A 15553-nucleotide genomic window follows, 5' to 3' on the forward strand; every position below is an offset into this window, starting at 1 on the left:
ACGGTGATGGGCTAAAGCTCCTGTGTCAACTTTTCAAACTGGCCTAACATTAAGCTTCAACTCAAATGTAATCTGCTATTTGTTTATCCACTGAGACATTACTTACTAAAACAGATACTAAAGTATTTTTGTACCAGCTGGACCTCACAAGGCTATTTGAGCAACTGTAAGTGTTTTTGGTTTTAGCCATCAAACTTCCTGCTTGGTTACATGGTGACACTTTTGTCCTGTCAGTTGAGCTTGCTAAATTGGCATTTTCTTTGAAGGTGTTGTCAAGTAATAGTAGGATTGAAATGGATGCAGCATTTCACATGCTTCGTTTCTGTTACAGAGGTCCAGCACAGGGAGAAGAGGCAGGTCATCAACAAGGATGTCCTTGTGCACTGCTGCATTTATCTTTCCACCTACCCTGACTACTCTCTCAGTTCCTGCTGCCAAAAACCATCCCTATAGCATGACACCTCCACCACCATGCCCCACTGTAAGAAAAAGTATTCGCCAGGTGACGAGCAGTGCCTGTTTTTTTCCAAACATGATGATTTAGGTGGAAGAGTTCAATCTTTGTTTCATCAAACCAGACAATTGTGTTTCTCATGATCTGGTCCTTCAGGTGCCTTTTGCCAAATTCCAGGCAGGCTTCCTTTTAGGCTTCCATCTTGCCACTACCATACAGGCCTGAGTGCTGCAGAAATGGTTGTCCTTCAGGAAGGTTCTCCTCTCACCACAGAGCTCTTGTTTGTGTTAAATAAATAAAAAGGGAATGTGTTACGCTTCATCTGAGGTCAGAGTCATTTCAGTAATTTTAAATAATTAAATAATTTGAATCCACTGAACCTGATAAGGACCAGATTATTTTTTTATCATGTCCTCAAAACCTTGGTGATGAAAGAGGGTTTACTGTCTTTTTCAAATGACTATACCGAATTGTGTCCATAGATCCATACTTTCCCTTTTGCCTTACAACTGACAAAAGCACTTCTGGAGGAAATTTACAAAAAACAGACTGAGCTTTTAGGCGTCAAACACAACACCGTTTTTCTTCTGTTCTAAAACAGCATGATCTGAATATTGCAAATCCATCAATTCGACTTTACATGCTATCGGAGAGCTACTTATCAGGCTTGTCACAACCCACCCTGGAGGCAAAAAGGCTTTATGCAACTTTACATATGCAGCTGAAATCTGTAAACACATTTAACCTGGTGGTTCCTCTTCATGCCAGGCACCTGTTGTTTCTGCAAATGCAGCAAATTAAGTTTATAATAGAGATATAATTAATTTGACAAAAATGATCAGCATTTAGGGCTTTCAGTCAGGGGTTCAGTTATTCATGTTAGTGTATGTGATTAGTGGTGGCTCCATAGTGTAGTGGTTCACATGCTCAGCTGGCAAGTAAAAAGGCTACTGCTCACCTTCTAGCAAGATTAACAAATCCCTTTTGGGGTTGCGTCAGGAAGGGCATCACAGCGTGTGTTGCTACCTGTTGTAGTGCTACTTTGTGACAAGGGAGAAGCTGAAAGTAGCTACAGTATTTACATGCTAACTATGAAAGGTAAACTACTCATTTAACAGCTATTAGTGATTAAATATTTTGAAAATACGTCAATACGGGCCACATGTCAGACTATAGCCAGTCTTGCATCAAAAATTCTAGCAAATATTAGAATAAGCAAATTAGTAAAAAATATTCAACACACTGCAGTATAGGTAAAGCTTGGAGATTTAATATGGCAATTTTCACCACCAGATAGAATCAACATAAAGGATTCAATCCAGTTAAGTAAAATATATGCACCAGGACACTACAACATACACCTCTGATTCATCGGTCTCTTAAAATGTGTTGATCAGCGTCAGACAGACCACAGAGACTTTATCAGTACAGCATAGAAAACAAAACAAAAAAAGGAATAAAGACAGACTGGGCAGCAGCACGTCAGGTTTTCCTTGTTGCATTTGTGAAACACATCCACATAAAGACAGGCCACCAGTCAACACATCTTCAAATAGAGACAATTACAAAACACCTTTTGTTTGTGGGTACAGTCCAGTAATCATACAGGCAGCATGTATGACACACACGGAGTTTACTACAATATAGTATATGTACAGTAGCAGAGAGGGGATAGCTGGCAAAGTGTGAACTCTTGCTGTTGTTTCTCACTCTCCAGCTCGCGTCCTATTCACAGTTCTGCTCATGTGTTGATGAGCGCGAACAGACTTTTCTCCGTGCGAGCGAGACAGAAGGGGAACTGCTGCCATTTTCAGCACTAGAAACACATTGTGGAGGTTGCAGCATTTGTTAACGCTTGCACCCGCGCCCAAGCGTATGCTGCTGTCACTGCAGACAAATCCCCCCCCCCACCCCCCCCCCCCCCCCCCCCCCCCCCCCCCCCCCCAAAAAAAACCTCCACACTTGATTTTGCTGCAAATCGAAATTTGATTGTCCACATGGATTTTACGGCCAGTGTTTTCTTCTTTCATCCACAGTCCAAGTAGTTCAGATGCGTTTTTTTTTTTAAACGATACCTCCTATTAAAACTGAGGAAATATCAAGAGCCCCGGAATTTGCAATAACAGTACCTCACAGAGAAAGAACACAACACCCACTTTTAGTTGCAAACTGCCACTAGGCACATTTTCAGATATTTGGAAAATGAAGAGACTTTGAAAAGCAAAACAATGAAACAAAAACAAAATGAAATCTTAAATTTTCTCTCAGTATTACACTGAAGTAGTGTTGGCAGTGGGAAACTATTCTCTAAAGGAATGTTTCAAGATATGGACTACTCTTTATTTGGTTGCCATATCATCACGTTGCACCAAATCATCCCTAAAAAGTGCAAAGAGTCCCTGGTTGCTGTTATGGTTAAAACAGTCTGGTGATGAAGGATACAAACTGTACAACTGCAGTGTAGTTATAGACTCATTTGAAAATGCACACTAGATCATACATATTTAGTGTAAAAAGCATAAATGAGCCGGGTAACACAGTTCCCAGTTTTCTTAAGTCGTGTAATGAGTTAAAAAGGATCGAGCCACTACAGGCTGCAGTTAAACTACTGTCAAAGAACACACAGAGCTACAAAACAGAGATCTGCAGGAAATGCAAGGAAAATGATGCGTTACATTTTGACTCACAAGTTCCTTTTTTCTTTTGTTTTAAATAAATCATAGAAAAATAGTAATAAAGAGTGTACAGGACACAATCGGTCATTGTCCTTTTTATTCCCAATGTAGCGTATCCGCATTTATGCATATATGCACACGTGCACACACTATGTGGTTCAGAACTAGGTGACGTCTGACTCTTTTTAGAAAGTACCAAAACAGTCCTAAGCTCTTGGCTCCAGTCCTTTGGGAGTGGGTCCATCACCCTCCCTCCGTGGCTCAGCTGCCTCGCAAACGGTGTGACTCTCCACAGATCATCACTCATTCTCCCATAGGTCGCCCTCTGCCTCGTTCCTCATCCTCTCTCAGGTTATCTCTGTAGGCCTCCGGGGAGGTAAATAAACGAGTCCCTATGATCCCTCTTTCCCATCTGAGCTTTCTGGCGGTGCTGGTGGCTCCTCCGCCGTGGGTGACTGAGCCCCTCCCGGACCATCTGCACACAAAACTCAAAAATGACTTCTAAAGGCACAAATGTGGAATTTCTTTCCAAAGCTATTGTTCATAAATGACTGTGACGGCGATGTGCTTGGCATTTTTTGCTTTTGCTTTCATTTTAAGGCTGCTATTTTTTTCAGAAACCCCAATGGAGGCAAACAAAGTGTCTCTCTGCCACTGCTGGAGGAATTCCAAAAGATCCGAGTTCATGCGAGCAAACCTTTATTTTCATTTTTGGGGTCTGTAAGGCTACGTTCACACTGCAGGTCTTAATGCTCAATTCCGATTTTTTGATCAAATCCGATTTTTTTGTCTGCTCGTTCACACTACAAATAAAATGTGACAGCAAACGCGCTCTAGTGTGAACGCTCAAAGCGGCCCGCATGCGCAAAAGAAGATGTCACACACAATGCGCTCTGTTTAGACCCAGAGCAAACAATATTGTTTGACTGATGGCCCTTAATATAAAGACTTCAGACTTCACGTTTCCCAATTTTTGCTTTAAGTTATTTTGTTATTTACATAATAATGTAGATAACCTAATAATTGTCCTTATTGCTGTTTTAGAGAGGAGCGGTGCTTCAAAGGATAGTTGCAGATTTCTGTCAGAATCTGCAGATTATGCAGTACAAATAAAATGTTAACGTTTCTCCAATGTTGTCTTCCCAGCAGTTTCACCGGATGGCCAGGAAGCGTTCGCGATGTCTTCTCCGGCGCTGATAATTGGCATCTGTCTTGTGTCAGTGACGTAAAAGACTGATATAATGCGACATGACCATTCAAACAGCAGTCGCTTTCTAAAACATCAGATACGTATCGGATTCAGGATCACATACGAAAGTACCCAGATCCGATTTGAAAATATCGGATTTGTGCTGTTCACACTGTCATACCATGATCGGATATGGGTCGCATAGGGTAAAAAAAAAAAAAAATCGGATTTGATGCGCTTTCGCCTGCAGCGTGAACGTAGCCTTAGATGAATTGCACGACCATGTTGTGTTATGTTAGATGCTAATTTGTTTTCTACACATGCAGCCAAAGATGCTCAGTGGCCCAAATTTGGCACTCCTGGTAGCTACACACTTTTAGCAATTGTGATGCATGACAGGGAAATGGGCAGCATTTCCCTAGTGACATTCATAGCCTAAAGCTCACCCATCTGCTACTAAATGGAGATGTATTTAGACAAGGACAACCTTTCCTAAATCTCAAAAACTTTGCCATAGCTTCAAGCCAAAGATGAGCCACAAAAAGGCTTCCGGGGATCAAATATCTCAGTCAAGTTCACAAAAACATCTCTCAAAGTGTCCTTAATTTACATTATACTGTTTCTAAATAATCAAATATATTGCTTCACATACTAAAGTACTAAGTTAAAAAACAACAACACACATTTAAAAGGAAATATCACCTTTTAGGGATAGCTCAGCCAGTTTTAGAGGTAAATCACCAGGGTTTACACCTGCTGGAGAGCCCAGGATATCAGGCAGGGCATTTCTCCTCCCTGAGCGCCCCGAGGAGGCAAAGTCCAGCACTGGCTCCACTTCGGTCATTTCAGGAACTCTTCAGGAAAAAAAGGAAGGTACAATGTTACGATTTTACCCACCCTTTAAAAAGAATGTATCATGTATCATACCTTGTATGATAAGGTATGATACATGAATTTAACTCACCTGAGCAGTATTTCTGCTTTGTTCGTGAGTTACCTAAATCACAACAACAGTTGCCTCAAAGCGCTTTACATTATGAGGTAAATACCCTACAAGAGACCCTATGAGAAAACTCTAACAATCAGATCAACCTATTATGAGCAAGCATTTGGTGAGAGTGGGAAGGAAAAACTCCTTTTTAACAGGAAGAAAGCTCAGGCAGAACCAGACTCAGGGAAGGGTAGTCATCTGCTTCAACCGGTGGAGGCAGAGGGGCATAGCTCTCTGTAAAATACATCTATAAGGTATAAAAGGACAAAAACCTGTGAATGTCAAATTGGCCTCTGAAACCTATAAATATAATCATTAAAAAATATTGAGAATGTCAATGTGACATGTTTAACATCTAAAAACACAGCTTATATTTGGTTTGTGGTTCTAATTTTTTTACTTGTAACTTCTAGTTCCTTTTCTCATCTTGTTTTTCAGAGTTTGATATTACGGTAAATGGTCAACCATTTGCTTAGTTTGTTAGTTAGCTAGCAACGACCAAGAAGTTTGTTGAACAAATGAAGGGCTTTACATGCTGAGCAGGCTGCAACTGTTTTCAATGCAGTGTCATAGGAAGGCCTGAATATCACAGTCATTCAAGTTGTGTTTCCATCACTGCCTTGCCCCTTGCACACAGAGACTTCTGCAGATTCTCTGTTTGTTTGAATATTGTGACATTTTTAGCAGTTTCACGCTGAAAAACATTATTAAAATATTGGGCTGCTCGCCTCTCAATCTTTACTTCTGGAACACTCGACCTTTCTTTGATGCAAGCAATTAGTTGTAACATGTTCCAACTCTGTTCCCTGTTACACTTTTTTGCGGTGTTGCTGGCACCAAATTTAAATTAGAATATATTTTTCAAAGAAAAAGTCTTAGTACAACATATCAAATGTTTAAAAGCATGGATGCAGATATAAAATGGCATGCCATTTTTGAAGAGAGGACGTTCCAGGTCTTATTTTGTAACAATTCACTCAATCAAATCACAGTGTGCTGTTTTTGTTTAGTGTATACTGCATGGGGAAAAGCTGTGTGGGGTACATCTTTAATGATATAGTTAGCCTGTTAATCATCCCTATATCTACCCTAGTAGTTTTAATCCCAACACTTTTAAAAAGTTGACACTACGTTTTATGTTATACATAGTCTAACAGTGGATATTAATTTTGACATTTCTCAGAAAACAAAATGTACTTAATGTGATTTGAGCATCCAGAGAAAAGATTCATCACTGAAAAGGAGGATGTGTCTGTCTGGTCTCATGGCAACCAGCAGCTGGGGAGTCAGCTCCAGGCTACACTGGTGACAGGCAGAATTACATCCCTTGTCTCACAGACTCGCAGCACACACACACATACAGCGAGCCGTTGTTGCCATGGCAACAGTACAGAAAAAGCACCACTGGCAGGTAAACATATGACTGGAATCCATTCGCTCACTATCTCCCTCTCTCTTCCCAGTCTCCCCCTTTTGTTGTGTTGCCTCCCTTTAAATAGCCATACCATTCTGTGGAGCGAAATCTCAGTTCCCATTGCTCTCTCTCAACAAAGGGCTGACGTGTGAGTTAATGCATACGTGCAGCTATAAACTCGCACACACACCATCCTCAAAAAGAGGGCCATAAGTTGACCATCTGTTAGCCTCGAGCACAGTTGAAGCCTTGCTACTGAGCTCATCTAAGCTTTAAATGTCTCCATAGAGAAAGGCACTTTGCTTCCAACATGTTTACATTATTGCATGCTGGCAGCTAAAACTGTGGCTGCAGGTAGGAATCATGGCTATGACTGAGATACTTTAAAACATGTACGTACCTTTGGTCTTAAAATATGTAGCATTTATCAAGCTCAATATATAATTCTGAAAAATCTACCTACGATTAACATAAATGTGTAAATGAGTAAAAATGTGTAATCACATTTTCCACAAAGCCTGTGTCCACCCTCCTCCATACCTCACAGGATGTACACACAGCAAGTTGCTAATAATTCATGCAGCTTTGATTAATTGATGTCAAAATGCTGTTACCAATACTCTGTCCGGGGCCCATTCAAACAATTCATTTTCATACTTTATTTATTTAGTTGATTGCATTTATTTACAATTCAACTGTATGTTTGATTTTTTTCCCTTTTATTTAATATCTCCCAAAAAATCCATTATTTTTCTCATTCTTAATAGTCAAATCTAAATATACAAAGTCATTAAAAATATAGCTGATCAGTGGGTAGACAATTACATCAAGGCTGGGTAGGATTCTAACAAATGCAAGCACAGGAAAACAAAATGTTGTATTTTGAGATTAACCTGAAAATACTACCAGACTTTAAGGACTTAGAGATATAAAAGAAAATAAGCTCTGACATGACAAAAATACTATATATATTTAAAATTCTTCACTGCTCTTCTTCTAGGTCAGCAGTTGAAATAAAACAGCTTACTGGCCATGTCAACTTCCATCAGTTGTATCCGCCAATTGATGCAGCACTCAGATGGCACTGGATCTAGTTTTCTGCCACTGGTCACCTGTGTATATGATTGTATATCGTGATATAAACCAAATCACTATTTCTGTCAAGCTTAAAGGTTCCTTTTTATTCCCAGGTGAAGATCAGGTTCCTTTTCATTGAAACATTATTTATATTCTGTCAGAAGGTGACCACGACAGACAGAACATTATGGAACTAGAAATGCACAATGAAAAAAATCATACTCAATTGTTGTTCACTTTTGCTTCTAGACAATAAATAAATAAAATAAGATTTAAAAAAGAGAGAGCAGTGGACAGTGAGGCCTGACTACTATGTCTCTGCACTCTGTGTAGAGCTGCCTGAGAGAACTTTTTATGCCCAGGGAGTTGGTAGCGAGGGTCAATTACTTTAATCAGCATCAGCTTCCTGGCAACACGTCTTTTAAAAACTAGGCTGCTGCGTTTACAATATTACTGTGTCTCTTTGTTTCTAAGAAAAATTCTTGCATTGTTCAATGCATCGCACTGCACTGATAAACAGGCAACTGTACACTATGAGGATGCCACCACTGCAGAGGGTGAAAACAATTTGTGGTGTAGCTGGCCTTTGTGGGAACAAGTATGTAGTGTATGCTACACTGAATTCCTCTGATTCTTCCTTTTAACAATGTCCTCGTCTTTTGCACTTTAACCTGTCATATTCAGAAACTCGACCACCCGAGTTAACATTTTCTGTTTTCATTTTGTCTTTGATGATGCTCACTCCCTTTCATGTGGTCTGTCAAAACAAGGAAGTAATGGGATTTACTGACTTTATATTGACCCTATCCCATGTATCTCTAGTGAGGAAAGGTTATTGTGCACTACATATCTTTATTGCTTTAGTGTCTTGCCCTAGCTGTGTGTACGAAAACACTTTTCTCCACACCTAAGATATCAAAAGTAGTTATCTGAGTTACTGTTGGCTTCCTATCAGCTTGAAGAAGACTGACTATTCTCCTCTGACCTGTAATGTCAAACAAGATATTTTCACCTGCAGAAGCTCAGCTGACTGGGTAGCTTCTCTTTTTTGGAGCACTCTTTGTAAACCCTAAAGATTTCAACAGTTTCTGAAATACTCAGACCAGCCCATGTGGCACAAACAACAATGCCACATTCAAAGTTACTTAAGTCACCTTGTTTCCCCAATTCTGATTCTTAATTTAAACGGCAGTCTACATGCCTCCATGTCATTAGCTGATTAGACTCAGTGTATATATAAAACAAACGTAAATATATAGAATGAAATATAATGACAGCTCTTTCGGAGTACTCAATATTGGGAGTCTGTGATCCACGTGCACATCTTCGTCATTACAGTGATAGCCTTGACTTTTCATAATAATAGTATTTGATTAAACCGGAAAAGTGTATTTTTCTTAGAAAATGTTAAAAAAAAAAAAAAAAAAAGGGAAACTGGCTTCAGACAGAAGATGAAGCAGGTGGTATGTTCAGAAATTTTGCATCTGAAGGAAAAGAAGCAGAAGCCTGTTGACGATTACACAATAATCGGACGCACACTACTTCTAGTTGAGGTGTCAGATGTCAGACTATTCGTCCAAAGAGAGTAAAGGTTTTTGTGTTTTCCCCCTTGAGGTCCCGTGCTGAGCTTTTACGGTAGCTGCCTTCACTTGCTGCTTCCTTATGGGTCTGTCTGTCTTCAGTTTTCTATTTAATAACTTAAAAATGTCCTCTATTGGCTTTAGTTTAAAGTGACTGACTTGACAATTGAAGCGTATCCAATTTCTTTGCTCTTGAGAAACTCTTGCGTTTGTAGTGTGCTTTGGGAAATTATCCATTTGCATCATTTGGCGAGTCTCAGCAGAGTACAGGTCTGTTCACTTCAGGATTCATCCTGCTACTTCTATCAGTCACATCATCAATAAACACTAGTGACCTGGTTCCACTGGCAGTCATTCATGCCCATGTGATAACACTGCCTCCACCTCTTTGATGATATCACATGCTTCATATCACGAGCTGTTCCTTTCCTTCTGGAACCTTTTCCTTTCCCATCGTTCTGGTACAAATTTAGTCTAATCCAGCCCTCTTGCGTGTAACCAGTGGTTTGCGCCTTGTTGTAAACACTCTTTATTTCCATTTATGAAGGGACCTCGACACTGATACGCCTCCCTCCCTAATAATGTTCTTGACTTCTTTAGATGTTGTGAGTAGGGATGGGTATCGTTTAGGTTTTATCCGATACCGGTGCCAAACCGGTACTTTTGAAATGGTGCCGGTGCTTAAATGGTGCTCAAACCAGTGCTTAAAGAATGGAGAAAACAAAATTGGTCCAAAAACCTCTCATGTTCAGCTGTTTTTTTGTAAAAAGATAACAATGTTAGCCTTTTCTGCAGCTATGGGGCATATATGGTATCACTCTTGGCTGGAAGCAGTGCTTAAACAATGGAAAAAACACAAACTTTGTCCAAAAACCTCTCATGTTTAGCTGTTTTCCACTTTTTCTTTGGTCATTTTAGCCAGGGTGAAGGGAGTATCTGCCATCAAACAAGAAGACAGCCGCATGTAGCTACGACGGTGTTTGCTAGTTCACCTTACATGCATTAATGTAATAATGTGGTTAGCCTACTCAACGAAAATTACACACGAACAACATTAAGCTACTCACGCAGAGAAGAACGGCTGCTGCTGCCATCATCATCCGTCATCATTTCTGCTACACTGGCAGGGCTAGGGGCCAGGACTCTACTCTTCGGGTTTTTGGGGGATGTTGCTAACTCCGGGTCCGATAACAGGCAACCCACCCGCAGTAGATGTGCACGGTGTGAGGTCTCGCAGCAAGCTATCAAATACGGTGCATTTCTCGGCTTTTAAAAAAAATGCTATGCGTCGCCAGGTGTTTCATCGGATTAGAGGTGTTACTTCCTTTGACAGTATCAGCTTAAAGCACTTGTTGCAGGCTGCTGAGTTTGCATATTTTGCTGTGAAGCACAGCCAGACTTTTGACCGCTTCGCCTTGGGCATTTTTAATCTGTAGCTCTGCTCTAAAAGAACGTACGTACCTGGGCCCGCCTACTATCCTCGGAAATGTAAAATGATTGGCTAGAATCTAAAGTGTATCACAGCTCAGGAAAATAAAGCACCGAAATGTGCTCTGCTTTTCAGTCTGGTTACTACCGTTTATGTCAGAACTGGTGCCATCATGGCACCGGATACCGGTACCCGTCCCTAGTTGTGAGGCTGTTTTTCTTAACCATGGAAATGTCATCATGCACTTTGTCTTTTGATGTTTTTCCAGGCCCTATTGATGGTGAGCTGGCCTGTACATTGCTTTTTGTAAAGAATATACCAGATTGTGGATTTGGTCACTTCAAGGCTTTGCTCTCTCTGAAAGCTTTATCTTTGGTTTTGTTTTTTTCAACATAACTGTGGCCTTCTTCACTTAAACTGACAACACTTTGGGATTCAACACTAAAACTATAAAAACAACAAAACACATATTCAACATTTTTTGAATCAACTTCGGATGTTTGCTTCATTTCATAAAATAACACAGAAACCATCAGCTAGCCATGAAACTGCTTGTTAGTCAACTGTCCAATTATTTTCGAGGCTACAAATGGAGGAGTGTGCATTTAAAACAGAAAACTTTCCAAATAAATTCCCAAACAGTTGATACAGAATTTCATCTGCTAGAGCAGAAAGTCTGAATTTGAATCACATATTGATTGATTTCAAGTCTGTTGTGGTGGATTATAGAAGCAAAACTACAAAAATTCTGTCTTTGTCCAACAAATTACAGACCTAAGTGTAAAGCCGTCATATTTACCAGTTGGTTTTAAATATTCGATGATTATTTGGCACTCTTAATTACAGTGTTTTGTTGCAATATTAACCGAGACTCAATGTGCAAGTCAAAGGGGTAAACTGAACAGCATCGGCTGTCCTCATGTTTCTCAAATCACTACCATTAAATTCAATTATAAATACATAGAATGAGCCATCTGTGTTCACGTGACCACGTCACACCTGCAACTTTAAGTGATTTCAAGTGAATTACTTTGTGGCTGCAGTACTAAATTTAGCCATTCAGTAAGTTTATACTGTAGGCGAATCCAGAATATCGTTCCAAATTTCACCTTCAGGGCCCACGTGTCAAAGCTTCTCTTTCTTCAGCTTGGAGTCTAACAATAGGCGTTTGGGTCAAGCAGTAGGATGGATAGCTTGTCTCTCTGAAGTTTCAGTCTGGCTCAGAGGCTTCTCAAGCTGAGAAACTGATTATCACTGAAAAGCTCAGCTTTGACTGTTAATGCTGCTAATTAAAACCAAACTTTGGCTCTTACACTGACTTGCTATAACAACTTTTCATTTAATACCAGGTGGTGGCCACAATCAGTCACTGCTGATCTGACAGCTTTCCAGGATGATTCAGCTCTGGGGGTTTTTAAACTGTCAGACTGAAGTGGAAGCTGAGAGGTTAAGAAGTTGTTTAGCCAGCTAAAATCACTGGCTTTCAGTGGCTTCACTGCTGAAATATCAGAATCAGTAATAGCTATTGTTATTCCGGTCCTAATTAGAACACATGGTAACTTTCATTGAGCTACTGGATTAAGCACTGAACAGGCAGTGACCCATCATGCGAACAGTTTAATTTTAGCTGATAATCCATCAACAGTTTAGATGGGATTATCTTGTCAAGTAAACTGACCTACATAAGGTATATGTGCCAGCTCAGGCAGACACAGGAACAAGCTGCAGGTGAATTATGCAAAAGGTTTATGTTATACAAGTCTTTTCATAAAATAAACAGAGGTTGAAGCTGGCTTACAATAAAAAAAACAGAGGAAAGGTAAAGTCTATTTTCTCCTCTTCTTCTTTCAAACTCGTCACAGCTCTGCAATTACATAAAAACTCATTAATGTTGCAAATTGCTATCCAGGCTATTCCTAAACACAGCCACCGCTATTATTTTGTACCATATTATACACCACGTACTAAAGACATCCTGTCATGGGGCTACTGTGTAAATAATCATGCAGCTAAAACTATCCACTTACATTTGCCATGTGGGTATGTGCAAATGGAGTAAAAGCACTTTCACATGTCTGCTTCTCAAGCTTTAAAAGGGAAGGCTTTAAACAGCACTAAACACATTTGATGTTGGAGGTTAGTTTCGACAACAACAGCACAGGGCATTGTCTCCAACCAACCTCACAGGCTCTCGGTGTCAAGGAAAAAGGGTCTTTTCAGAAGAAGCCTTGTTGGCTTTTACAATGGCGCCTGCTACTCTCAATGGAAATGCAAGTGGAAGGAGGCTAAGCAAGAAAGCTCAGTCCTAACAGAAAGAAACCACGAGTAGCAAAAAGAAAGCAACGCTGAGAGCTCGATATCTTAGACTGTGCATCCACACAACTGATGTCAACATAATTTCCCTTCTGTCGTGTGGAGAAAATGCCAAACTTGAAAGTCGATCCAACAAACCTTTACCAACAAATCACAATATGATGCATGTCATTTACTGAAGCTTTTGGTAGCGTCTCTGCTAACATTTACAATATAAAATGCAACGAACAGACATGGTCCTGACTCTGATGACTCAGTATTTTTTCATTAATGAATATTATATTACGTTTTGGTTTATTCTGGTTATGTCTTTGACTAAGATTTCTAGTTTTTAGGTTTTGGTTCCCATGTTCTCTCTGTTTCCAAGTCAGTCATGTCTCCGTGTAAAGCCCGTGTCTCTGAATCTGTGTCTTTGCACGTGTTTATGTCCTCCATGTCTCATCATGTTGATTCGGTTCAGCTGTGTCTCCCTCCTGTGTGCCATTTCCTTGGTTCCCTCTGTATATATTTAGTGTGTGTTATCCTTTGTTCTTCATTGGTCCTTCTGCCTGTCATCCCCTGTGTTACCTCTGCTCTCAGTCAGCGGTTCAGGTTTTCTAGTTTGGTTTCTTGTTTCTTTTTTCCCCAGTTTAGGTTTTGGATTAGTTTTCTCGGTTCCACATGCTCAGCCATCAATAAAGGCTCGCCTTTTGTTATCCTTCACCACTGTCTCCGGTTGCCTACATTTGGGTCCACGAAGTGTTCCAGAAGTTTATCTGGAATATCCAAAAACTATGTTGTAAAATTTAGGGAGCAGAACTAAAGTCTGGCTCTAAACATATAGGTATATAATTAATTTTTTAAATTACTGTATGTTGAATTTTGTAATGTTTCATAACTTCAGAGTGTTTAGTGTTCAATTCATATCCGGTAAAAGACTAATAATGCATATTAATTTTAAAAGAAAACAGTTGGCACAAATCTCTCTTTTTTTTCATTAAATAGAACAGACACCATTTCTCTAAATGGAACCATATAAACCACCGAGGACAACATAACCTCATAACCACAAAATCATTCCTCTGTGCAATGACTGAAGACACTCGAGGGGAACTAGAAATTGATTCTAAATAAGGACACTGTGTCCCCAAAGTACATACATACATACAGCAACTGTAAAAACACTCCATTAAACGTTACTTAACTCAAAGCAATTCAAAGCAACACAAATTTGAATTGACCATATTTAACCAGATGATACCTTCATTCTTTCTTATTTTGTCCATGAATGGAAATTATAGCCAGAGCTGTAAAATGGTTAACGATTGTGATGTGAAAATTACTCTCCAAGCTCATATCTAGCGCACATATAGGTCTGGTTTCAATCTAAATGCTGGATGGTTAAGTAAGTTTATGTGACTAATAAGCTGTGACAGCAATGCTCTCAATGACAGTTTCTCTCACTCCCTCTTATTACGTGGAGGATAACAACTGCTGAAGAGATTTTATTGCAGTTACGGTAACATAACAAATGAAAGTCCTGAATACAGCTGATTAATTTAACACTGGTAACAGATGGTACTGAATATCTGCAGATACCTGGAGCAAGGGTGGCATTGACTCAGGAGGTAGAATGGGTTGCCAATTATTCACAAAGTTGATTATTTAATCCATGGCTTCTTCAGACCATAAGACCAAGTGTCCTTGGCAGTTAGAAAAGCGCTTATAAAAGCAACGTATGAAGGCTTGAAAGTGGGTTGTATTAAAAAGCTCTTAAGTGTTTAATTATAGTAAAGAAGCACTATGCCCCTTCCTGAATTCTTTCTCTTTATTTTGTTTGCCACTATAAATGTTTGCATGCTGACACAAACAAATGTCAGGCTACAAATTGGATAAAAGTAATTTTTTGAGACAAAATTATCATTATAGTCAAAATTTTCATAGTTGTATTGCATATTAAAGTCTTTTGGTTCTGCAACGTTGTTCAGAGAAGTTAAAAAACCCCGAAATGACACACTTTGGACTTTTGATTATACCAGTTGGAACATCAGCGATAACCAATGACATAAAGGGCTAAGATCATGAAATTGGATTTACACATTGATAATCTGAGTGCAAAGGTTGTTAAAATGTTTTTCACATTCCTGATCTGTGTGATCTGTGTGATCAATATAGTGCTGTGTAAAAGTATTTGCCCCTATCCTGATTTCTTACTTTTTTTGCCTAAGGGAAATACTTTTTCACAACATTGCGGGTGCCAATCTAATTACTCGTTATCAAGAAAAGACGTCGGAGCTGGAAAACAATGTCCTTACTAATAACTTACGCAGTCAGATAAAGACAGATATTCACATGAAGTGCTTCAAATTTGAGTTCAAGTAGATGGACTCCCTAAACTCACTTGATGATATTCTTCACTGCAAAATCCATTTAATCAACCGGCAAATTCAGT

At 39.5% G+C, this 15553-nt stretch overlaps 1 protein-coding gene across 1 annotated transcript in view; it reads right to left on the reverse strand.

Annotated features, from left to right (window-relative positions):
* Positions 1 to 2383: 2383 nt before the first annotated feature.
* The window catches only part of pkib (protein kinase (cAMP-dependent, catalytic) inhibitor beta), a 28262-nt gene continuing 15092 nt past the window's right edge, over positions 2384 to 15553 (reverse strand). Inside the window, exons 2-3 of the mRNA XM_085149853.1 lie at positions 5021 to 5172; positions 2384 to 3604 (exon numbers count right to left, since the gene is read on the reverse strand). Coding sequence (XP_085005979.1) covers positions 3522 to 3604; positions 5021 to 5162 — 225 coding nt within the window. The 5' untranslated portion in view covers positions 5163 to 5172 and the 3' untranslated portion in view covers positions 2384 to 3521. The remainder of the gene's footprint in view (positions 3605 to 5020; positions 5173 to 15553) is intronic.

The sequence above is a fragment of the Neolamprologus multifasciatus genome, chromosome 22 (genome assembly GCF_963576455.1).
Source record: "Neolamprologus multifasciatus chromosome 22, fNeoMul1.2, whole genome shotgun sequence".
Lineage (NCBI taxonomy): Eukaryota > Metazoa > Chordata > Actinopteri > Cichliformes > Cichlidae > Neolamprologus > Neolamprologus multifasciatus.